This window comes from Oreochromis niloticus, linkage group LG16 (genome assembly GCF_001858045.2).
Source record: "Oreochromis niloticus isolate F11D_XX linkage group LG16, O_niloticus_UMD_NMBU, whole genome shotgun sequence".
In the NCBI taxonomy this organism is placed as follows: domain Eukaryota; kingdom Metazoa; phylum Chordata; class Actinopteri; order Cichliformes; family Cichlidae; genus Oreochromis; species Oreochromis niloticus.
Window position 1 is genome coordinate 6,576,666 of NC_031987.2, and position 26,709 is coordinate 6,603,374.

Below are 26,709 nucleotides of genomic sequence, written 5' to 3' on the forward strand. Positions count from 1 at the left end.
AACAGGTACAATCCACACTAATGCTCTCCCTCCGCCTTCCCCTGGGTAATTATCTGACCTCCAGGTAAACATGTGCAGGGGTGTGTCCAGAGATTGGCGGCATCAGGTGGTACAGGCCCAAACTTATTCTACTGCTATTTTTGTTTTGAGTTCCAGTGTTTGACATATTCTTTAATGTGTATTTTTCAGGGATAACGCCGCATCCTGTGACAGGTGAACACACCTGCCAGGACATGTTTTTGTATTATACCTTCATGCAGCTCGTTTTACACTATAGATTTAGAGGATGCATATTATTTAATAATACAAGTTGCACGTTTTTCTTACACAATTTCAGTCTTACTTTAACTGTTTCACCTAACTTCAATTTTACTTTCCTTGTTTTTTTATCACTGTTGTAAATACATAAATTCCTGCACTATCTCATAGTATGAGGCCCGGGCGTGTGTGGTAACTGTGTTGTTTATTGTTGTGTATTGTAGACTGTTCTATTTTTACTCTTTATCATGCTACAAAACTTTCCCCTGTGGGATCAAAGTATCTAACTTACTATCTATTATACTACAACTGCAGAATAACAATACTGATAAGATGGTGTGTCAGCTGTTTATAAAATCTCAGTAACGCATCCTGAGGCTGGTTATGTTGGCAAATTTGACCAGACTGACAAAAACTAAGGATGTTTCCTGTTTATTTTCATTTGTACTTTTAAGAAAGTTTAAATTCAAAGAAAGGTTTCAGACATACTTTTAAGTTCTGTTTTAGTTCACTGTAATAAGATAGTACCACACCCCCTGAAATATAATTACCCGGTTTTAATGTACATGTGCTTTATTTAGTACAAGCCCAGTTCCCGAAAAAAGATGTGGGTCACTGTGTAAAATGTAAATTAAAAACAGAATGTAATGTTCAACAGTCCACAAAAATCTGGGAACTGAGGAGAGCAGCTGAAGGATTTTTGGGGAGATGAATGTTGTCTCATTCTTGTCAGGTAGAGGACCATAGCTGCTCAACAGTCCTGGTTCAGCTTTGTCACATGTTTCATGTCATGATCCTTCAAATGTTCACAGCTGTTCAAAGCTCTGAACTGCAGACAGGTCAGTTCAGCACTCGGACTCTTCTACTATGAAGCCATGCTGCTAGAAGAGCTGCAGTATTTGATTAAGCATTGTCTTATTGAAATATGCGTCTGGATCCAAATGTATGTTCCTCTAAAAGCTCTGCATACCTTTTAGCATTGATGGTACCTTTCTATCATCTTTGAATGATAGAGCTTTAACCTGCGTTTGTGAACAGCGTAGTGAACTGTTTTCACGGACAGGGTTTCTGCAAGTGTTTATGGCTGTTTTGATGCAGTGCAGTGCTCCATGAGGCATCCCATACTGATTTTCAGCCCTCCTTATGCACAGATTTCTCCAGGTTATGTTAAAAATATTATGTAGTGTAGCTCATTAGATGTTGTACTTCATACCATTTACTTTATAGCTTTAATTTAATTGCATTATTTAAAATTACCTGGCAGTAAAGAAGTAATCAAAGTCATGTCCTGTTGCAACATTAAATTGATACCCTGTGCATTCAGTTATGAAATGTAGATGATTCTGCACAATATGTACTTTAAGTATAAAATTAGTTACTTTGAGTATACTATCCTGCTATTAAGTAGCACAATAGAATAAAAAATATCAGAAGACAGTCAATGAAAGTTAAAAAGAAATCCTGTGAAATATTAATTTTACTATTAGAATTTAAGTTTTAGTTTTTTAGCTCATTATATGGATTTTTTGATTGCTGGTTGAACACTAGGTACAAAACAAGCAATAAAATCTTCCAGTGTGCTGTATTTTAATTTGTAACTTTGTAACTGAGACAAAAGATTTGCGTATCTCAAATCCATAAAATCCTTCAAGCGCTTCAGTTTTAGTTCTTCAACCCTGGTGTGAGCAGTTTGCAGAGTGAATGAATCACTGGGGTATGTAGTGAAGTGAGGTTAAAGGGCTTTTCATGCAATGATGCTTCCCCCTGCTGGATCATTTGTAAAGTAGTGACCAGAGTCAACAGAGCTGCCATTTTTTAACCTTTCTTTAACCTGTCTTTCTATTGGATACAAAAATACTTACAAAGGTGCACAACTATCCTCCATAACTTTCTTCTATTCCTGCACACTAGCCTGTGTGTAACGCTGTGTGAGACTGTTACATCGTTTCAAAGTCGGTTTATTGTCTTGTAAGTGTATATGTCACGTAATGTACTTGAAAATAACGCCGCACAAACTTCAAGCAGTTATTTCCTGCACCCAGTCTCTTTCCTGAATCGTTTAGCTGCCACAGAAATAGATTTATGTTCAGGAAAGATGGTGAATCTCGGTGAACTTCAATAAGAACTGACAACGGTTTTAGACCCTGAAACTGTAATGTTTACAGTGTGTTTTCTGCTAAGTGGATAAAGGATCATGGTACAGAATATCGTCATAGCTTCATAGTTTGATATCCAGAAACTGCCCAAAGAAAAAGAAATCCAAAAGGTCACAATATCCAGGGAAAACTCGAGAGAAGGAAAACAGACACGAAACAAAATATAAACATTTCAGGACAGAATCAAAAAGAAAAAGGGGAAAATGAAGCCATGTATACACACGTATACACTACTCAAGGATGTGATCACAGCCAAGGAACAACACACAGATGCAAAGAATCAAGGAATAGGATAAGGGGAAGTACAAATAAATACAGTTAAACTAAAAACAATTAACTACCAAAATAAAACAGGAAGCAACAACATGAAAACCAGATTACCAGAAGTACTAAAACATATTACTGAGGACACTAATAGACTATGAGAGGACGGACATACAGAAATGTAAGTGGTCCAGGACCTTGACAGCATCCACGGTGAACATAAATGAGCTGCATTACCCCAAAGATGTAACCGTGAGGATGCAAGGAGCAGAAATACTGAAGGTGAACAAGTTTAAGTACCTGGGGTCAACCATCCAAAGCAACAGGCGATGCACAGGAGAGGTGAAGAAGAGAGTGCAGGCAGGGTGGAGTGGGTGGAGACGAGTGAAAGGGAAAGTTTGCAACATGGTAGGGAGACCTGCCAGGAGGTATGGTTTGGAGTTAGTGGCAGGAGGTGTAGATATAAAGAACATGCAGACGATTGGTATGACAGAGGAGGATGCTAGGGACAGGGTGACAGATAAATCCAAAGATGACCACACTTCAATAAAAACCGAGACTTCGATCGATGCACGAGAAGGAGAAGCACACTTTTTTTCTTTTTATAATGTGTACCTACCTTCTCTTGTATCTTCAGTAACAATGTATCTTCTGTGTATTTATTGTTTATTATTTACTATTTCACTCCTATCGCCTGTTCTTATTGTCCTTATCTTCAACGTATGCTGCTCGGTTGTTTTTTAATTGCCCCTTAGGGATAAATAAAGTCTTCTGATTCTGATGCCGACAATGTTATACCTTCAGATTTCCCTGTTAGAAAAAGCCAATTAATTGCTTCCATTTAACACTACAACTCAACCAGTATTTTCAATGTTTTTCGACTCAATAATAAAGCCTTTCTCTGAAAAGCCTTCAGCTGATCCAACATGCTTCCTAATCCCTGACAGGGATTAGGAAGAGAGAACATATTTCTCCCATACCGGCTTCTCTTCATTGGTTCCCTGTTAAATCCAGAATCCAATCTAAAATCCTGCTTCTCACACACAAGTTCTTGAATAATCAGTCCCCATCTTACCTTAATTACCTTATAGTACCATATCACCCCATTAGAGCACTTCGCTCTCGCACTGCAGGCTTACTTGTTGTTCCTAGAGTATTTAAAAGTAGAATGGGAGGCAGAGCCTTCAGTTTTCAGGCCCCTCTGCTATGGAACCAGCTTCCAGTTTGGATTCAGAAGACAGACACTATCTCTACTTTTAAGATTAGGCTTAAAACTTTCCTTATATAACAATCCTAATTCACTTGCTTGATCACGTAACATATAAATTAACACATTAGTACACTGTGCAGATAATAACAGACACAATTACATAGACTTTATCAGAAAAACAATGTCAATGGTCAATGGTGGTCAATGGTAACTTTATTGTCCCTAACGGGAAATTGATTTGCAGTATGTCCGTACAAACAAACAAAGAGACAACCAACACATCACATACACTCACCAAAATAATATAATATAAGCCTGATAAAAATAAACATATTTTACCTTAACAAAGATATATAATTGGAGTAAAATGAAGATAAACAATTAGCATAAACTGAACAGTTGACCTCATTCAGTCTTTTGAGTATACCATGGGTTTCATAACATACTTTCATAGTACTTTCAGACATGCGGCTTAGGTACAAGGTGATATAGAGATTAAAAAGCTTTTTTTATTTCTCTGTCTCTCTCTCATGCTCACTTTGTTCTTTTTGTCTTGTCCCATTTTCCAGCACATGCTGCTCCTTTTTCTCCAAACTTCTAACACAGAAAATGTTGTAGTCATTTAGTTTCCTTTAAAAAGTGTTAACTCAGTTAAAGGTTTTCATGAAGTTATCACTGTTGCCTCACAGCAAAAAAAGGTCCTGAGTTCGACTCTACCAGCTGGCTGGAGTCCTTTCTGTGTGGAGTTGCATGTTCTCCCTGTGTTTGCGTGGGTTCTCTCCAGGTACTCCAGCTTCCTTCCACAGTCCAATGGCATGCAGTTGGTGGGGTTAAGTTGACTGGTGATTCTAAATTGCTCATAGGTGTGAATGTGAGCATGAATGGTTGTTGGATTCTCTGTGTTAGCCCTGCAACAGACTGGCGATGTGTCCAGGATGTACCCTTCCTCTCACCCTGTGGTAGCTGGGATAGCCTCCAGTACCCCATTCCCCAGCTCAACCCTGACAAGGACAATAACTGAATAAACTGCACGGGTGGATAAAACCTGTCATACATTGCATTATAATATATACAATAATCATCTTGTATTGAATTGATTTTTTTAAAACAGTTTAGATGTGTTTTTCTATTAGAAAAAGTTCATCTGATGATTTTCAAATCAAGTTAAGGAATGAAGAAATAAAGGGGGTTAAAGATTTTAAGTTTTTAGGAATAATTTTAGATTCACATCTCAAATTTGATAAGCATGTAAAGAAGAGTTCAAAGATGGTTAAGGTTAATCTGAATTGTTTTAAGTTAACATACCCACTTCAGCACCTCAGTTATCTATGCATTCCACAATATTCTCTCATTTTTCACATTTTATGGCAGTTTGGACTCAAGCAGCACCATCTACAGTTCAGCATCCTTATATAATCAATCTTTGAAAATAATGGATAAAAATCTGTTCGGTGGAATCATTGTCACATTTTAAAGAAATATAATTGACTTAGTTTAGGAGCTTCAATCATTTGTGTTTTCTTAAATTAGCCTTCAAGTGTATAAATAGGCTGGTCCCAGAGTGTCTTAATAGATACATCCAAAGACAAGATAGTAATCGCATTACTAGGAGTATAGTGAATGGCAACTGCAAAATATCATATCGCAGATCTAAATTTGGACAATCAGCATTTTCCATAAAGGCTTGCCATCTGTGGAACACACTTCCAACTGATATCAAACTGATTACAGATATTAGTTCCTTTACATTGAAGGTTTAAATGTTAGTTAAAGGGAAATCAGAGCTGTAGTGATTTTAATTAATCTTTTTTTGTGTGGGATTTGTTTGTTTGTTTTTACATTGTCTGTTAATTGTAGCTGTATTCATGGCGTATTTTGGTTTCATGAAAATGTATGTTTTAACTCTGTGTATTGTGAATGTAAGCCCAACAAGGGACAATTGTTGAAAATTAGCTATACCTATAATGTTATGTGCAGTACATCAGTTTCATGTTTTATACTTGGACTATGTTAAACTGCACTGTTCGTTTTAAATAAAGAATTATTATTATATCACTAAGTACACTAAAAGAGTATGAGAGGATGGATATACAGAACTATAAGCTGACTGCTGCAGTACATACATAGTGGAACAGTGTTAAGTTGAACTCTTATAGCATTACTTTGATGATACAACATTTAAAATTGGTTGAGTTTAAGCATTTGAATTTGTGATTACAAAGGTTTAAAATCCACTGCTCCCGTCTCACTGACTTAATACAAACCACCATCACTCAGTCTGCTGTCTTTTCTTATCTTCTGTCCGCAAAGTGCAAATTTAGTTGTTTGTCTGGTATCAGAACTGTGCGGTTGATGGATTTCAGCTCTCCCAGTGTGGGGTCGGGTTTGATTTCAAACTGCCTGATAAGCTGTGAAAAAAAAATTAGAGTTAGTGAGTTCTGTATTATCTCACACAATCACAAACAACAGAGATGCATAAGACACGTATATACCCTTCAGCATTAATGAAGCCTTTCCAGATTTCCGTAGGCACTGATGCCCAAATATTCCATCAAAGACTCCACCTTCTGAGCTAAGTGCTAATAAAAGCTGAACACTCCCTCTCATTTAGTCTGGAGAAAATGGTGGTGAAAATGTTTTCGAAAATTATTTCAGGTTTCGATTCATCTGATAATGTTTTGAATGAGCTTTGGCCCAGAGAAGATGGCAGCATTTCTAGATCATGATCACATGAGCCCATGCAGTGATTTCTATTATACCTGTTTTTAATGCAGTGTTGCCTAAGGGCCCGAAGATCACATGCATCCAATATTGACTGTCAGCCTGGTTCCCTGCACAAACAGATTTCCCCAGATTCCCTGAACATTTTAATGAAGTCTTCACAATTTCATGTTCAGGGACGTTATTCTGAAATTATTCCACAACTTTTACATATAGATTTTGGAGACTGGTGAACCTCTGCCCATTACAGGACACTGAATTTGCTTTTGTTTGGTCTTTATGTCAGATTTTTTCCCACTTCCCATGAATCCCTCCCAACCCCCGCACTGATTGTTGGACACACCTGGGTCACATTTAAAAAGTCCAGGAGTTTCCCTGGGATGTTCAGCAGTTTTTTCTCCTTCTTGTCACTTACTTGAAACAGAAGCAGATGCATCTCAAGCTCAGCAATCCTGCGACCGACACAGCCTCTAACTCCAAAGCCAAACGGGATGGAGCCGAAGGGGTTTGGCCTCTCACGGCCATCTCGGAGCCATCGCTCTGGCTTAAATGTGAACGAGTCGGGGAATGTGCCCTCATCATGGCTGATGGCATAGTGACAAAAGGTGAACGACGTCTGTAGAGCAATCAACAACTGGAAGTCAACACAATATGGAATACTGATCCTCACTTATAACACAATAGCCTTTTTATATCCTGGCATCATTAAATATGTCTTATTAAGTTAATACAAAAAGCACTCACAAACAATCTAACAATGGTTAAAAGCAGACCTACTTTTTTTGGAAACTCATATCCACCAATAGAAAGATTCTTTTCTGCAATGATCCTCGCATTCAAAGAAACAACAGGATACATCCTGCAAGACAAGTTATTTTTTATTTGCATGTTACTTTAGGCTGGTTTGTAGTCTGGATTCTTCTTATGCAGGTGAATAAGAATATTGATTTTTGAAAACTGATGAATTAAGTATTAACCTGTTAAGAGCTATGAGTTCAAATAAAACCCATTTTGGCTGCTATATAGACAAACTTTAGGAAACTAGAAGCTTATTTTCACTTTCAAAGATTTTCAGTTTGGCTGTTACAAATATCTGAAAACTATCTATTAAAAACATGTTTGTTTACTGCATTAATCGCTTCGGTTAAAGCTAAACCGCAGCAGTCTCACCTCAGCGTCTCTTTGATAACTGCCTTTAAATACGGCATGCCAGTGACGTCGGCAGCGGTGGGGATCCGGTCTAATGGTACCATAGTGGACACTTCTTTATAGAGTCTTTCCTGGATATCAGGGTTCTTGGACAGCTCGTGCAAAGCCCACGTGAGTGTGTTGGAGGTCTTGGGAGTAAAAAAAAAAATGTGAAAGTAAACTTTTGAAGAAATATATGCTGAGCCTTGCATACATGTACATGCAAAAGAAAAGTGAATACACTGAGTGGCGAGCTTTGATGATTAGAGCCGTGCAGAGTGCCTTTTTACATGTGATTTTTTTTTATTACTAGTATTGGTATTCCATTTACCGTGTCCACTCCAGCTAAAAGGAGCTCAGTGACGCTGCCATACACATCTTTAGTGCTCATCTGCGTGTTTGAGAGTAGGTATGTCAGGTATTCACCCTCCACATCCTGCTTGTTGTCAACCCGCTGCTGAATCATCTCCAACTTCTTGTCAATCAATGTTTTGGCTGGAACAGGTGCATAAAAATGATGCAAAAAAATATATAGTTGGGACACTGTAAAATATCAGTCAAAACAGAATGCAGTCATTTACTCATAAACCCATATTTTACTAGCAACAGGACATAGGATGAAATATACTGTATCAACTGAGACATTTTATTATTTCATGAAACATATTAGCTTGGGTTCAATTTGATGGAAACTACATATCTTTAAAACGTAGTGACAGTTGCACCAAACTGGCAACAGTTCAGTACCATCAGTACCATAATTGGTACTTTTATATCTTCTATATCCATAACTGGATATAAAAAAAAAGAGCATCTTATAGAGGCAGTGTTTCTCAGAGGTTAAGATAGATTATTCACCAATCTGCAACAAAAGACCATAATCTAGAAATGCTGCCATCCACTTTGGGACAAAGCTCATTTAAAATAGAGGCAAAGTGGAAAACCGATCTGTTTGTTTGTTTCACTTTATTAAAGACACACATGGGCCCATAAAAAAAATTAGTAAAAAAAAAATAATTAATAATTAATTCCATAGCGTTACACAATTATATAAAGGCTAAAATGTCTATTGTTCCATAATTTTGAATAAAACCTAACTGAACTTAGTGCAGGGTCAGTCAGAGATACAGTTATACTGTTTACAGTCCTTCACCCTACACCTACAACTCTACATCAGATTACAAAATATAGCATGACAACTAGGTAGTCCTACACTAACAAACATTCGGCTTGCGCTTCTCCACCTCGGCATCTCATTCCATTGTTATATGCTACGATGAGATTTCTTATACTGTCTGTAGCTCTTCCACAAATGAGCAGTGTACATTGGAGTGTAGGAGGCTTTAAAGAGTCCAAACCTCACTGGAATAGTGCACATACCAAATTTGCGACTCAACATATTAGCTTGTGCATGTATTAAGCTGCATTGTCTATAGATCGTCATCATCATCATCATCATCATCATTTATTTATATAGCACTTTAAAAACACACCTGGTAGACCAAAGTGCTGTACAATACAAATATTCATATAGTAATAGAAACCAGACATAGCAATAAAATTAATTTAAAAAAAAACAATGTCAGTTACCCACAGAGTTAAAAGCCAGGGAACAAAAATAGGTTTTTAATAAAGACTTAAAAACTGGCACTGATGTAGCCAGTCTAATGTGGAGAGGAAGGTTATTCCAAAGCATCGGCGCTGCAACAGAGAACGCTCGGTCTCCTCTAAGTTTCAGCTGTGACTTTGGGATCGAAAGCAGCAACAGCTCAGCTGACCGAAGGGAACGAGTGGGGACATGGGGCTTCAACAAGTCAGACAAATAAACAGGTGCCAGACCATTTAGAGATTTAAAAACCAATAAAAAGGACTTTAAAATGGATTCTAAATTCAATTGGAAGCCAGTGTAGAGAGGCCAAGATCGGAGTGATGTGATCAAATTTCCTTCTCCCAGTTAAAAATCGTGCCGCAGCATTTTGCACTAGTTGCAAGAGTGACAAAGTGCCTTGCCCAACCCCTATTAAAAGAGAATTACAATAATCTAAACGTGACGTAATAAAGGCATGAATAACACTTTCCAAGTCACGCTTGGAAAGAAAGGGCTTAACCTTCGTTAAACGTCTGAGGTGATAGAATGCTGATTTTACCACCCCGTTTACGTGGTCATCAAAGGTAAGTGCAGAATCAATTTTTACTCTGAGATTTGTGATCGAACTCTTCAGTTGGGAAGTCAAAGCTGCAAGATCAACATCTGGAGTGTGAGAAAAATGATTTGGGCCAAATAAAATCGATTTTGTCTTCCGATCATTAAAATTTCAAAAAGTTTGTGGATGTGGATGATGATGTGGATGATGTCCACATCATCAGACAAATCATCAGATATGTAGTGATCTAAATATTTAACTGCAGTACACACTTTAAGAACGCAGCCTGACAGAGAAAATTCAGGAATAACCAAATCCTTGTGCTCCCTATTTCTGGCAATAAAAACTTTACTCTTCTTGGCATTATATAGAATATGAAACTCTAGACCAGGGGTAGGCAACTCCAGGCCTCGAGTGCCGGTGTCCTGCAGGTTTTAGATGTGTCCTTGATCCAACACAGCTGATTCAAATTGCTAAATTACCTACTCAACATGTCTTGAAGTTCTCCAGAGGCCTGGTAATAAACTAATCATTTGATTCAGGTGTGTTGACCCAGGGTGATACCTAAAACCTGCAGGACACTGGCACTCAAGGCCTGGTGTTGCCTACCCCTGCTCTAGACCATATTGAGAGCAGACCCTCAATAGTTGGTCAAGGCCAGCACTATAGGGGGGAAAAATCACCAAATCATCTGCATACATCAAGTGATTAACTGTGGTATTGCCAACTACGCAACAGCTTTGATAAATCATCCATATAAACATTAAACAGAGGAGGAGACAGAGGCTACGTTCACACTGCAGGCGAAAGCGCATCAAATCCGATTTTTTTGACCCTGTGCGACCCATATCCGATCACGGTATGACAGTGTGAACGGCACAAATCCGATATTTTCAAATCCGATCTGGGTCACTTTCGTATGTGGTACTGAATCCGATACATATCCGATGTTTTAGAAAGCGACTGCTGTGTGAACGGTCAAGTCGCATTAAATCCGTCTTTTACGTCACTGACACAAGACAGACGCCAATTATCAGCGCCGGAGAAGCGCCCGATAGGACATCGCGAACGATTTCTTGCCATCCGGTGAAACTGTTAGGAAGACAACGTTGGAGAAATGTGAACATTTTATTTTTACTGTATTTTCTGCAGATTCTGACAGAAATCTGCAACTATCCTTTGAAGCACCGCTCCTCTAAAACAGCAAAAAGGATCATTATTAGGTTATTTGCATTATTATGTAAATAACAAAATAACTTAAAGCAAAAATTTGGAAACATAAAGTCCGAAGTCTTTATATTAAGGGCAATCAGTCAAACAATATTGTTTGCTCTGGGTCTAAACAGAGCGAGTTGTGTGTGACATCTTCTTTTGCGCATGCGGGCCGCTTTGAGCGTTCACACTAGAGCGCGTTTGATGTCGCATTTTATGTGTAGTGTGAACAAGCAGACAAAAAAATCGGATTTGATCAAAAAATCGGAATTGAGCATTAAGACCTGCAGTGTGAACGTAGCCAGAGTCCTTCCCTGTCTGCCCCCATTCCCCACACAAAAGGGGGCAGACACACAGTTACCCCATTTTATGTGCATGGACTAAAGGGCATACCAGAAGGACAATATTCTTACCAAAGATTTGGAAACCTCTGTGTCAGCAGATATCTTATCCATCCCACACGCCTTACTACCTTTAAATTTCTACTTGCGTCATAAATTTCTCTTGATGACACTACAACATCTCCCTTATTGTCAATTTCACCCACTGCAAAAATGGAACTTTTCACACAATTAAATAGATCACAGTAATGTTTCTGCCACATTCGAGTAATTGTCTCTGCGGCACTAGCACCATCAATATTAGCTGGTAGAGATGTCTACTCAACCTCATTCTAGGGACACTGAACAGACATATATACATTAAGAATGGTAAACTTTCTATCTCTGCCAATGATCTCAATTTCTATAGCCCAATCAGCCTTCAGTCTGACAACATTAACTGATCATACTTCTTGTGCCAGAGTATAGCGACATTCTCCGAAGAACAACCCTAGAGCTCAGATCGGTCGTGGATTCACCAACTCCATGAAAGTCCTTGCGCAAACAGTTCAGATTTTCCAGACCTTGCTTAGGTTAAAAAGGTTGTTTGAACACACAACATATCACTGAATGCCAAAAGTTTATCCACAGTTAAACAGCTTGATTGGTCAGGTAATCCTTGGGCATTAAAGGAGACAATATTAATGCTCATTTATCTCAATGTCATGGGCACCCCACTGAAAGCTGCCGCCCTGTGCTGCTTCAGAATCACCAGTGTTTGACTCAGGGTGCAGTCACTGCACACCAATCCTGTGATGCCAGTGACCCTGCTGACTCTGCTCTCCTTAGGCCTGCAAGCCTCAAAATAGCGATGAACATAAATCCCTGCTGGCCAAAGCAGCGGATCATGCATATCCTTTATGCCATCACATTCAGCAGTAACATGAAACGATCCAAATATTTTATGGGCTGAGTCGACTTTTCGACATGTCACTGACTTACCCAGCGTCTCAGTCAGATAGGAGTGGAGAGTTCAGCATCATGATCAGGACAAAATCATGCTGCAAACACACCCACAAGCTTGCTTTTAACCGCAGGTATCTTATCATTCGTGCTGATACCAATTATTCCCATTTCCTTGTGCTTTACATGTTGAAAACCAGTGCTCAGTATCCTACCACTGGAGTGGTTTCTGTGGCTTGAGGTTTTCCTTTCCTCACAACTGAGCTCCATTCAGGGGACAGCAGGCGACAACGATCCCCAAGCCTTCCTGGAGGTGTTCCAGCCCACTTTTGAGGCATGCTGTAGCCAGCCAGAAATGGGCTGTCTGGCTCCTCCCACTGCTGTCTGGGGAAGCCCAGGGAGCAGCTCTGAGCCTTCCTGTGATGGCGAGAGCATCCTTCCCCGATGTCAGGATAGCCATGATAAATTGGCTGGGGCTCTCTCCTGAGGATCATCAGTGATGCTTCTGGGAGGGATGGTTGAGGCCGGAGGACCGCCCCTTCACATTCGCTAGCAGGCTGCACAACGCTGCGGCCAGGTGGCTTAGCCTGCCCCCATGCCAGAGGAGATGCAGGTACTGAACACCGTCATGCTGGAGCAGTTTGTGGAGGGGCTGCCAATCGGGATGGCGGACTGGGTCCGCTGCCACTGGCCAGTGAGCCTTGAAGCTACAAATGCTGGCCTAGGACCACCTGGTGGCATGATGGGAACACCCATGGGGACAGCCATGGCTGGTAATAAGGGACCGACCGGTCCCGGCCCCACGAAGGCCACCGACTAACCATTTTTCATCTGGGTTTTCTCCACAGGTCCTGGCCGTTATGGACGCCATGCCCAGCTCACCGAGGGCTGCATAGGCATTGGGGCAGGAATGCTGGAGGTGTGGGCAACCGGGGTATCTCCGCTGGGACTGCCCGTTAATGGAGGTGGGACAGGTGCTACGTATTGCCAGCCCTCCGACGCCCTCCCCTGGTTCAGGAGAGACATACCGTTTACCGGTAAGGTGCCCAGGGGGTATACGCCAGGCTTTGATCAACTCGGGCTGTACACAGACCCTGGTCCACCAAACCCTGCTGGAGGCTGAGTGGGTGGAGGTGAAGTGTGTGCACGGGGACATTCATAAATATCCCTTAGTGCAAATGGAAATTAGATATCAGAGGAAAACGTGTAGATTGAGGGCTGGAGTTAGTTCGTGCCAGACGCAACCCTTAATTTTGGGGACAGATTTCATGGTTCCCGTGCTTCCCTGATTGGCTCTATGTCAGGCCACATGTTTTTGTTATTGTTGTGTGCTCTCTCTCTCCCTCTCCTCTGTCTCCGCCTGCCTGGGCAGAGCTCATCTTGTTCTCCTGCCTCTGGCCCACGCACCTGCCCTGATTACCACACCTGTCGCTGATCTACCTGATTTCCTGAACAGTATTTAAGATGGTGGTTCTGTGCTAAAAGTCGCTGGATCGTTGAGTAATTAGTGTTAGTGTTGCCCCAGCGACACTGCTCATTCTATGTGAAAACCTAGCTCATTTCTGATTGTGTTTGTCTTGTATATAGATTCCCCTGGACGTGTCCCCATTTCCTGTTTGAATCATCTGAGAGCGACTGAGTGGCAAAGCGTGAGTGGAGCAAAAGCATGTGTGACTGAAGAGGAGTGTGGAGAGATTGAAGAGGAGCTTTGTGTGTGTGTGGACTTTTCCCCTTCCTTCCCCACGGATCCCCGTAGCCCTGGACCCCTGCATTTTGTATATATAGCACGTGCTGTTTGTTGCAAACAAACAAAATCTTCAAAATCTTTTGGAAAATCAATGTTGGTCTGTGCTTGAGTCCGTTCTGTACCTTGACAGTATTGACCCAGGTTCAGTAGGTTAATGGGACAGTGTTATGAGATTCTATGTTTTTTATGTGTTTTATTCTTTGTTTTATTATCTTTTAATATTCAAGCATATTGTAAAGTGTTTATATATTTCACAGAATTTGCTGTACTTCCCCATTTCACAAGATTCGATGTATTGCTCCATTGTCATGCAACCCGACAGTGAACTCTGCAATACAAATAGTTTAAGCAGGAAACAGATGCGGGTCACCCAGACCACAATAGAAAACGGATGAGGCACCTAAACCACAACAGGAAAACAGATGCGCGTGGCGCTGACTTAAAAGATTAAGTCAGTGCCACGTCTTTTAGAAAGAAGCAGACACACACACACATATACAACTGTTGGTTTAAAGGAATTTGTAAAAGAGGAAATGTGACGTATTTGCATACACGATGTAAACTATAAATAAAGAGCCATCGCCTGCACTCGGGGTGAGTCTCGTCAGAGTTCTCACCCGTGCACGTTAATGTTATTACATTCTAACTGTTTGAGTGTCTTTATTCAGCCTGAAGAATGTCTTATTAAAAATAAACTCTTGACATTTAATTGGTCCTCCGAGCCGGATGTAGGACATCGAATTATAACTAGTTTTATGCTCCAACGGAGTGACCTCGTCGTTTCCTGACATCGTGGAGAGCCCGCGCTGAAGTCTGTCGACAGCCTCTTTCCTATGAAGGAGAAAAAGACCAACTACGTGAATTCGGGGTTGGCCAGCGTTCTTAGTAAGAGGTCCACGATCCTGGGGAACGAGGAGGAATCTCTGACCGGCACTTATATCATCATAACCAGGTGAATATTAACACTCAAACACACATCGCGAATAATCGTCTTTTAGATTGACACTTTTCCAAGGGAAAAACTCGTCCTGTAGGGACTGGCAGTTTAAAAAAAAGACTCGCTTGTAAGACGAAACTGGCAGTCCAGAAGAGACTCGTTTCGCAATAAAAAAAAGCTGGTAGTCGACAAAGTTTACTCCGGGAGTAAATGGGAAAAGGAAAGTGTCAATTAAAATAGGATTACACTGCCGCGTATGTGAATTGTTTGTATTTAAAAAGAGGAAGTGAGTGTCATTTGAAGAGGGACAGTAGGACCCTACACCACTTCTATTGTTTTCCTGTGTCGACTGAAATACTGGTGAGGAAGGGAAAAGGTTGCGCTTCATCGCATAAAATTAAGGCCGCCCTTGACATTAGGACAAGGGTAGAAGGCTGCCTTAATAACCTCCCCTAACTCTAATACCAGAGAAGGTCACACAGTTCTGTTTGTAGTATTAATAACACAAAATCAAAATGGGAAATAAAACAACAAAACTCACTGCTGACGAGCAGTGGCTAGAAAAGAAATGTCCAGGCGCCGGACAAATTAGTGCATATAGATGGAGAAATCCAAAGAAAACCTAAATGTCCCACGTGGGAGGGAAAATGCATTAACTAAATTATAAGAAACCCTCCAAGCAGAAATAAATACTGAAAAGGAAGCTAAAAAGAAATCAAAGCATACACAAGAGTTGTAATATTTTAAAGCATGGAAAGAGGAATGAAGTGGAATAAACAAAAGGTTAAATTAAGGTTAACTTAAATTAAAGCAATGAAACAAAATTGGGAAGACAACCAAGCTGAATGAATAGAATGCGTGAAACCAGATAATTCACACAAAATATATCAAATAAAAAAGAGGGATGCATAAGGCATATTAAGGCTGTGTTATTGTTCAGCCAAGGAAAATGTCTCCAGCTTGGGAAGGTGTGAAGCTGCAGGTCACACAGACCCGTGATGGATACATAATAAAATATAAACTAATATACTATTGTATATTAGTAGTAAAGTAGTGTATTGTGATATACTATTGCTGTTATAAAAAAGGAAAAACAATACAATGATAACATTAATAATGACATACTATTAATAGGAAGAGGCACTTCAGTCAGTTATGATGCGAGGTGGAAGATTGTTAAAAGTAGTCTGATTCAAGCTTAAGGTTTGCTCAAACTCAGTACAATGATATAGGAGATGAAGAAAATAAGGAAATAACTACACTAATCAGGTGCATAGAGACACTTGACCTGCTTGTAAACCTGTCATCTTAGATGAGACTTTGTTAAGATGAAGAGCAAACCTATACTAACAACTAATGAGCCAAACCCTGTATACAACAGCTAAAGCTACAGGTTTGAGAAGCTGAATAAAATGAATTAAATATGTGGACACTACCAAGCTGATGAGCAAGTTACACATTTTTTTTATTTTTATTTGTTTTTTAGTGCAGAAGCTGCATATTAAAGGTCACACATGCAGCTGTCTGTGAGCTCAGTTTTTTCCTCACACTTCTGCTCTGTTTCTGGCAGCAGCTTTTTCTTTTTGTGTCCTTGATGATGATAAGTCCAGAGCCAGCTGAGGGCTGGGTTATCTGTTTTGTTTTATGTGACAAGGCTGAGAGATTAAAACTTAGTTTCTTGTTTTGAAAAAAAGAAGAAAAAAAGAGAGGTTTTGTGTTTCTCAGTCAAGAACAACTACAATTTCATTTTCTGTTTTGAGACAGGATAATAATAATAATAATAATAATAAAACAAAGAGTGATGTTTTGTTTAAGTGTTGAACCAGGCTAATACTGCAACATACCGTCTAGTGCATGATCTGCAAGCAATATATGAAATCATCTTATTTATCTTTAAATAAACTCCAATTATGGAGACCTGAAGTCACATGCTTAGGGCACACCCTCAGGTAAAGGCAGAAAGCTACTAAACAAAGAAAAGAAGCTATACAGAATGCGCCACAGCCACAAAACTAAGTATTCACATTCTTTCTGACTCTTTGTGAGCCTGAGTTATGACCTTGGCTCCCTGTTTTTCTGCTTCCACCAAGGGTGGGGGTGACGCTCCCGTGGCATGTGCTCTGTTCTCTTTACTATCACAAAGAAAAAAAAAAGAGAAAGGCCCCTACTCTCTGAATACAATATTCTCTTTATAACTCGGCAGTATGAAATGTCATGAAACAGTGTAACTCACTCACAGTAAATCAGCAGTGAATCAGTAGTATAGGATAATACAAACCTACCTAATAAATCTAATGATTTTCAAATTCTTTTAACTAAGAAGTATGATGTGGCCTCCAGCAGTATTATGATTCACTCATTTTGATTACAGGTATAATGTAATATATGACAGCATAATAATCTCACAACTGCTACAAGCACATTTGCCTTTCTTAACACACACGAGTGAAAGGCAACTGTTAAGAAAATGCCCTTTTGGGTGAGACAGGCCCAGAGGCCCTGCATGCAAGCGTACTAACACACATACATGCAATGAAGAGCAGCTTACACTAGAGCACACACTATATGTGCGCCTCTATATCTCACATTGGTGTTAAAACAGGAAAAACTTAATAGTTTTGTTATCAACTGCTGAATTTACCCACTACTGACATTTAACTCTCCAGCTTGCAGGACAATAGGTGAAACGTTTGTGAAAACAAAGAAGGAAAAATAAAGACACAGAGAGAGTCTGGTATGACCAAGCAGTGACCAGACAATAAATTTAGTTGGTAATACAATAAATTGTGAGATGCTTTCTGTTTGATTGATGCAACACAAGTAATTTACTGTATGGAGGAAATTCTCTTTTGTGATAATCTTTTGAACGTGCATTTCTGTTGACCTGTCAACTTAGCGCATTATAAGCTGATATGCAAATTAGTTGATTGATATTAGATTTGAAAAATAACTGTATTATAAAATAAGTGAATAAGATGTAACAACGGTTGAAATTAGTTTTTTGTTTCTAGTGTGTGGAGAAGGTTTTATCATGGCACACATCTGTTTACATGGGAGGAAACTCCTCATGTGATGCGACATTTAGCAATTTGCAAGTGTGCAGCACATCAGAAGAATGACTATGAAATTACAAAGGGAAACAATTTTACTGACAAAGGATGAACAAAAAGCAGCTCCCACAGCTGAGCAAAAGAAATGGCTGAAATGCGGAGCGAAACTAAAAGATGACTTGATGATTTGTGAAGGAAAACCAATACTTCCTAAATCTCTACACAAAACAGCAGCCTTAGTGACACATGGAGTTACTCTCCATGCGTCAACAGGAGGGATAGGAGATATAATCTCCAAAACACACTCTAAATTTCGAACACACTCTAAATTTCGAAACTTCAGCAAAATGCTTATGTAACCATTTTATTCCAACATATAGCATCCCCACTCTGATAAGATCAGATAATGGGACACACTTTGTCAATGAGGTAATCAGCAAAGTCTCTGAAGCACTAGGATTCAGCATCAAATATCACTGTGCTTATCATCCTCAAAGTGCCGGCCTAGTAGAAAGGACAAACGGCACAATAAAACAGAGGCTTAGAAAATGCATGGAAGAAACAGGAAGACCGTGGCCAGAGTGTATAGGCCTAGTAAAAATGTGGATGAGATTAACCCAATGTTCGCAGAAACTGACACCATTTGAAATCGTACACGGTAGACCTTTTCCTCTGCCCATCACCAGTGAACCAATAGACAAATCAGTTAGAGAAACAACCCTAGCAGAATGGATGACAAAACTGCTAGAGAACAAAGAAATAGTTCTGAGCAACCAACTGCCGAATGATTCTTCTCCAGTCTCTTCCAGGTTGAAACCAGGCGACTGGATCCTGATCAAGGTACTCCAGAGGAAAAACTGGAGCTCTCCGAGGTGGGAGGGCCCTTATCAGGTCCTGCTCACAACACCGACAGCGTGCAAAATCGCTGAAAGACCTTCGTGGATCCACCAGAGCCACGCCAAAAAAGTACAAGGGGACACAAGCCCAGACGCCAGTCCACCTATCATCTAGTGATCTGTAAGTGGAGGAGAGGGCAGATTGGGTATACCCCGCCCTCTTGACTTCTCGCTTTCAGTCGACACACTAGGTGATCTGGTGAACTTGGTCGACCTGAAGAAACCCCATTGTAGCCCGAGCCCCGACCTAGCCCCACCTGCCCGGTAGAGTAAAGGAAGATCAGTCCAACCTGCAAAACCAGAAGAGCAACCCATCACTCAAGTAACTACTCAGACACTCACAAACAATGCCTGACATAGACGTGCAAAATGAACATTCAGACATTTCAGATGGAGAGGACCCAGTCCCCAACAGGACTCGACGACAATGCTGGTCAGAGGAATGCCAACTAATGCATAATTATGTACCCCATAACAAAATTGAAATGGCATTCTTTGTAAACCTACTACAAACTCTAGAAACAGTAATAAATACAAGTCTGCGTGCATGTGCTCCAAAGGAACCAATAAAGAGCTTAATAACACTTCCGGTCACACCGCCCGAACTAGCCCATAACATGACCATGGTCTGCCTATGGAGACTTAGAGTCCCAGAAAAGCAGGGTGTATCTTTTGTTTATCCAAATAAGACACGTCATTTCAATACTGACACAACGCATTGTAGTGAAATATGGTCCATGGTTGGGTATGGTAATGAATACTCAAACTGGCGTAACTGTAAAAACGAAACCGTATGTTCAATATTAGGTCCAAAGATATACAAGGGGTCTTCTATTTACCTGCGCGCGCCGAACAACACGCGCAACGACAGCCGTTGGGGCAGAGCTATAAAAAGTATACTAGTGCCAAAACTGACGAGACCAATTCCTGGCCTATTGTGGCTGTGCAATGGCACCCTTAAGCAAAGGCTGCCTGCTAACTGGACAGGAATCTGTGGCATAGTAACCTTAGCCCAGGAAATATTAATCCAAATCCCAAAAACACATACCCACGCTTCCCCGCGCTCACGCCGGAGCTTAGTGGAAGACTCAGGCAATAAGGCATGGATCGACGCAATAGGAGTGCCCAGAGGAATACCAAGAGAATATAAGGCCCAAAGTGAAGTGGCCGCAGGGTTTGCCTCTCTACTTCCAATTATCCAAGTAAACAAAAACGTAGCTTGGATAAATTATGTTTATTACAACCAACAACGCCACCTCAACCTGACCAACCAAGCATTGAAACTTCTAGGAGAACAACTGTCTGCCACCTCACTCATGACTGTCCAAAATAGAATGGCACTGGACATGCTTTTAGCTGAACGTGGGGGTGTCTGTGCTATGTTTGGAGATATGTGTTGTACATTCATCCCCAACAATACAGCCCCAGGAGGCTCCTTTGAACAAACTATGAAAATGTTACAAGATTTACAAGTTGAACTGAAGGAAAACGCAGGAACATGGTCAGGACTAGACGAGGCTTTCCAGAACATGTTTGGGGGATGGGCAGACACAATCAAAGTATTAGCAGCCATTTTATGCAGTATTCTAGTGATGTTGGCCATTATTGTTTGTTGTATTGTACCATGTTTCAAAGCTTTGATTAAGAAAGTTGCTAAAGACACTGCAACCGGAATCTTCCTGGCACAAGCTTATAGTCCCATAGCAACTGAAGAAGAAGAAGACTGTGTGTAAGAATTTCTTGTACTTAACATGACGTAGCAATTGAAAATGTGCAAACAAGTGATTGTCTACTGAAGCCTATGAAGTATGAGTGAAATATATTAACAACAGGAGGGAATGTTATGAGATTCTATGTTTTTTATGTGTTTTATTCTTTGTTTTATTATCTTTTAATATTCAAGCATATTGTAAAGTGTTTATATATTTCACAGAATTTGCTGTACTTCCCCATTTCACAAGATTCGATGTATTGCTCCATTGTCATGCAACCCGACAGTGAACTCTGCAATACAAATAGTTTAAGCAGGAAACAGATGCGGGTCACCCAGACCACAATAGAAAACGGATGAGGCACCTAAACCACAACAGGAAAACAGATGCGCGTGGCGCTGACTTAAAAGATTAAGTCAGCGCCACGTCTTTTAGAAAGAAGCAGACACACACACACATATACAACTGTTGGTTTAAAGGAATTTGTAAAAGAGGAAATGTGACGTATTTGCATACACGATGTAAACTATAAATAAAGAGCCATCGCCTGCACTCGGGGTGAGTCTCGTCAGAGTTCTCACCCGTGCACGTTAATGTTATTACATTCTAACTGTTTGAGTGTCTTTATTCAGCCTGAAGAATGTCTTATTAAAAATAAACTCTTGACATTTAATTGGTCCTCCGAGCCGGATGTAGGACATCGAATTATAACTAGTTTTATGCTCCAACGGAGTGACCTCGTCGTTTCCTGACATCGTGGAGAGCCCGCGCTGAAGTCTGTCGACAGCCTCTTTCCTATGAAGGAGAAAAAGACCAACTACGTGAATTCGGGGTTGGCCAGCGTTCTTAGTAAGAGGTCCACGATCCTGGGGAACGAGGAGGAATCTCTGACCGGCACTTATATCATCATAACCAGGTGAATATTAACACTCAAACACACATCGCGAATAATCGTCTTTTAGATTGACACTTTTCCAAGGGAAAAACTCGTCCTGTAGGGACTGGCAGTTTAAAAAAAAGACTCGCTTGTAAGACGAAACTGGCAGTCCAGAAGAGACTCGTTTCGCAATAAAAAAAAGCTGGTAGTCGACAAAGTTTACTCCGGGAGTAAATGGGAAAAGGAAAGTGTCAATTAAAATAGGATTACACTGCCGCGTATGTGAATTGTTTGTATTTAAAAAGAGGAAGTGAGTGTCATTTGAAGAGGGACAGTAGGACCCTACACCACTTCTATTGTTTTCCTGTGTCGACTGAAATACTGGTGAGGAAGGGAAAAGGTTGCGCTTCATCGCATAAAATTAAGGCCGCCCTTGACATTAGGACAAGGGTAGAAGGCTGCCTTAATAACCTCCCCTAACTCTAATACCAGAGAAGGTCACACAGTTCTGTTTGTAGTATTAATAACACAAAATCAAAATGGGAAATAAAACAACAAAACTCACTGCTGACGAGCAGTGGCTAGAAAAGAAATGTCCAGGCGCCGGACAAATTAGTGCATATAGATGGAGAAATCCAAAGAAAACCTAAATGTCCCACGTGGGAGGGAAAATGCATTAACTAAATTATAAGAAACCCTCCAAGCAGAAATAAATACTGAAAAGGAAGCTAAAAAGAAATCAAAGCATACACAAGAGTTGTAATATTTTAAAGCATGGAAAGAGGAATGAAGTGGAATAAACAAAAGGTTAAATTAAGGTTAACTTAAATTAAAGCAATGAAACAAAATTGGGAAGACAACCAAGCTGAATGAATAGAATGCGTGAAACCAGATAATTCACACAAAATATATCAAATAAAAAAGAGGGATGCATAAGGCATATTAAGGCTGTGTTATTGTTCAGCCAAGGAAAATGTCTCCAGCTTGGGAAGGTGTGAAGCTGCAGGTCACACAGACCCGTGATGGATACATAATAAAATATAAACTAATATACTATTGTATATTAGTAGTAAAGTAGTGTATTGTGATATACTATTGCTGTTATAAAAAAGGAAAAACAATACAATGATAACATTAATAATGACATACTATTAATAGGAAGAGGCACTTCAGTCAGTTATGATGCGAGGTGGAAGATTGTTAAAAGTAGTCTGATTCAAGCTTAAGGTTTGCTCAAACTCAGTACAATGATATAGGAGATGAAGAAAATAAGGAAATAACTACACTAATCAGGTGCATAGAGACACTTGACCTGCTTGTAAACCTGTCATCTTAGATGAGACTTTGTTAAGATGAAGAGCAAACCTATACTAACAACTAATGAGCCAAACCCTGTATACAACAGCTAAAGCTACAGGTTTGAGAAGCTGAATAAAATGAATTAAATATGTGGACACTACCAAGCTGATGAGCAAGTTACACATTTTTTTTATTTTTATTTGTTTTTTAGTGCAGAAGCTGCATATTAAAGGTCACACATGCAGCTGTCTGTGAGCTCAGTTTTTTCCTCACACTTCTGCTCTGTTTCTGGCAGCAGCTTTTTCTTTTTGTGTCCTTGATGATGATAAGTCCAGAGCCAGCTGAGGGCTGGGTTATCTGTTTTGTTTTATGTGACAAGGCTGAGAGATTAAAACTTAGTTTCTTGTTTTGAAAAAAAGAAGAAAAAAAGAGAGGTTTTGTGTTTCTCAGTCAAGAACAACTACAATTTCATTTTCTGTTTTGAGACAGGATAATAATAATAATAATAATAATAAAACAAAGAGTGATGTTTTGTTTAAGTGTTGAACCAGGCTAATACTGCAACATATCGTCTAGTGCATGATCTGCAAGCAATATATGAAATCATCTTGTTTATCTTTAAATAAACTCCAATTATGGAGACCTGAAGTCACATGCTTAGGGCACACCCTCAGGTAAAGGCAGAAAGCTACTAAACAAAGAAAAGAAGCTATACAGAATGCGCCACAGCCACAAAACTAAGTAAGCTTATAGTCCCATAGCAACTGAAGAAGAAGAAGACTGTGTGTAAGAATTTCTTGTACTTAACATGACGTAGCAATTGAAAATGTGCAAACAAGTGATTGTCTACTGAAGCCTATGAAGTATGAGTGAAATATATTAACAACAGGAGGGAATGTTATGAGATTCTATGTTTTTTATGTGTTTTATTCTTTGTTTTATTATCTTTTAATATTCAAGCATATTGTAAAGTGTTTATATATTTCACAGAATTTGCTGTACTTCCCCATTTCACAAGATTCGATGTATTGCTCCATTGTCATGCAACCCGACAGTGAACTCTGCAATACAAATAGTTTAAGCAGGAAACAGATGCGGGTCACCCAGACCACAATAGAAAACGGATGAGGCACCTAAACCACAACAGGAAAACAGATGCGCGTGGCGCTGACTTAAAAGATTAAGTCAGCGCCACGTCTTTTAGAAAGAAGCAGACACACACACACATATACAACTGTTGGTTTAAAGGAATTTGTAAAAGAGGAAATGTGACGTATTTGCATACACGATGTAAACTATAAATAAAGAGCCATCGCCTGCACTCGGGGTGAGTCTCGTCAGAGTTCTCACCTGTGCACGTTAATGTTATTACATTCTAACTGTTTGAGTGTCTTTATTCAGCCTGAAGAATGTCTTATTAAAAATAAACTCTTGACAGACAGTGTGTCGGAATTCGTTCGTGGCTGATAGGGACATGCGGGGTCTGTGCAGCGCTCAGCGGTGATGGTGGGTCATCTAACACTGGCTTCAGCGAGGAGGAGGAGCCGTCGGGGCCTTCTCAGGAGACCCCACCAGCCTGGTAATTCACTCCATGGAAGATTTTCCACTGGAGTAGTCTCGTGATGACATCCTATGCTCAGCCTTCAACCAGTTGAAGAAAATTGATGGTCAGATCAAATCAGTTCGCCATAAGGCTGACATTTCCCCATTTTGTATTGATTAGTGACAGATTGTATCGAGTGAGCCGTGACACTCACAAACAGGAGGAAAACACTCAGTTGTTGGTGCCTAAAATCCATTGGAAAATGATTTTCCAGGTGGCTCATTACAACCCAATGGCTGGTCACATGGGGTATGACCGCCGGGCAGATGTGCGCCGGTGGTGTGAGTCCCAGAGTGTCAGCTGGTTAACCAGCCAGCCATTGCCCAGCCTTTGGGCCCACTACCATTAATGGAGGTCCTGTTTGAGTGCATCGGCATGGACCTCATTGGGACATTTCACCGGTGTGCACACGGCTATCGCTTTGTATTAGTTCTAGAGGATTATGCAATGCAATATCCAGAAGCAGTGTTGCTGCGCACCATTTCTGCAAAGAGTGTGGCACAGGAGCTGTTTCAGGTCATCAGTCAGCGGTTTCAGAGAGGCTGAAACCGCTTCTCTGGTGAGCCCTGTTAGGGAGAGACATGAGTCCCGCCTCCCTCCATTGTAAGGACCATCTCACACAGGCCCTGAGCAGATGTTGCTGCATTGCAACAACATTTTGCAGATGTGTTCTCCCCCTTATCCGGCTGAACAAATCTCATGGTGCATCAGTTTGAAACGCAGCCTGGCATGATGGTGCGTTCATTGTCCTACAGGTTACCAGAGTGCAAAAGACAAATTGTGCAAAAAGAAATTGGCGGAAATGTTAAGGCTGGGAATAATAGAAAAGTCACACTGCGCTTGGTGTAGCCCTTATAGTTTTTGTAGTGAAGAAAGATGGGTCTATACGGTTCTGTGTGGACAATCACAAGGTGACTGAGGTGTCACAGTTTGATTCTAATCCCATGCCCCGAGCTGCTGGACCGATTAGGTACTGCTCGATTTTTCACGATGCTGGATTTGACCAAGAGCTACTGGCAGATTCCCTTGTCTGCGGAGTCCAAGGCAAAAATGGCCTTCTCTACTCCGTACGGTTTGTACCAATTTGTCACACTTCTGTTTGGCTTGTTCGGAGCCCCGGCCATTTTCCAACGTCTCATGGACCAGGTGCTGCATCCGCACACTCCATACACTGCCACTTACTGGATGATGTCATCATCCATAGTGACGCCTAGGCGTAGCATATGCAGTGGGTGGCCATGGTCCTGGAGTCCCTGAGATGGGCGGGGCTCACAGCCAACCCGAAGAAGTGTGCGGTTGGACGGAGGGAGGTACAGTATCTGGAGTACTACTTGGGGGGCGGGGAGGTGCGTCCACAGTTGGACAAAACAGCAGCCATCGCATCCTGTCTGCGTCCCAAGACCAAAAAAGAGGTGAGGTGGTTCTTGGGGCTGGCTGGTTACTACCGCTAGTTCCTGCCCGGCTTTGCTGACCTGACCAGCCCCCCCCTCCCTGGATCTGGTCCGGTGGACGGAGCAGTGCCAGGCAGTGCTTGTGCGGGCGAAAAAAGCCCTCTGTGGAGAACTGCTGTTCCACACACCTAACTTCTCCCTCCTTTTTATTCTGCAGACCGAGGAAAGGAACCATTCAGCTTGTTATCAGCACTCAGTTCAAAAGTCTGTATCTCAGATGGTATATGGTGCATCAGTACCCGTGAAAGTCTGGAAACGCTCCATAAATACTGAATGGTATCAGATTGCATATTTCATCAGGATAATGTTAAACTGCATACTGCATCTATTCCAACAGCATGGCTTTTTACTAGACGAGTCCAGATGCTGAACCGGCCTGCCTGCGGTTTAGACCTTTCACCAACTGAAAACTTTCAGACCATCACAAAAAGTTCCTCTGGCAAAAGTCCAGCAGCTGGTCTCCTGTTGTTGTTGACTGTTGCTAAAAGAAGAGGACATGCTACACAGTAGAAAACATGGCCCGTTTTGTTGCTGCCATTTGCCATGTGTCTCTGTACTGAAGCCCAGTTTTGGACCCAAAGTGCAGGATGCAGAGGACAGGACATGAAATCAATTTAACTTTAACTAAACCAAGAAAATTAAAGCAGAGGGTTACACAGCACGTGTATAAGGGAGAACATGACAAGGAATATAGACAAACA

General features: G+C 40.7%; 2 protein-coding genes and 1 long non-coding RNA gene across 3 annotated transcripts in view; 2 read left to right on the forward strand and 1 right to left on the reverse strand.

Moving 5' to 3' along the window:
- On the forward strand, nt 1-4,916 carry LOC112844140 (uncharacterized). The gene is made up of 2 exons (XR_003216777.1): nt 1-106; nt 190-4,916. It is a non-coding gene; the product is annotated as an uncharacterized LOC112844140 (long non-coding RNA).
- cyp27a1.1 (cytochrome P450, family 27, subfamily A, polypeptide 1.1) overlaps nt 4,084-26,709 on the reverse strand; it is a 26,570-nt gene continuing 3,944 nt past the window's right edge. The window contains exons 5-9 of the mRNA XM_013266549.3: nt 8,129-8,292; nt 7,780-7,946; nt 7,387-7,468; nt 7,025-7,225; nt 4,084-6,296 (exon numbers count right to left, since the gene is read on the reverse strand). Of these exons, the coding sequence (XP_013122003.1) occupies nt 6,180-6,296; nt 7,025-7,225; nt 7,387-7,468; nt 7,780-7,946; nt 8,129-8,292 (731 nt within the window). The 3' untranslated portion in view covers nt 4,084-6,179. The remainder of the gene's footprint in view (nt 6,297-7,024; nt 7,226-7,386; nt 7,469-7,779; nt 7,947-8,128; nt 8,293-26,709) is intronic.
- On the forward strand, nt 14,638-21,959 carry LOC109197616 (uncharacterized). The gene is made up of 2 exons (XM_019353054.2): nt 14,638-15,135; nt 18,970-21,959. The coding sequence occupies exon 2, from the start codon at nt 19,414-19,416 to the stop codon at nt 20,797-20,799; it is 1,386 nt and encodes a 461-aa protein (XP_019208599.1). The 5' UTR covers nt 14,638-15,135; nt 18,970-19,413; the 3' UTR covers nt 20,800-21,959.

Bases quoted from the DNA above. Each gene is read 5' to 3' on its own strand.
- LOC109197616 (XM_019353054.2), top strand. From the start codon at position 19,414: ATGCCTGACATAGACGTGCAAAATGAACATTCAGACATTTCAGATGGA.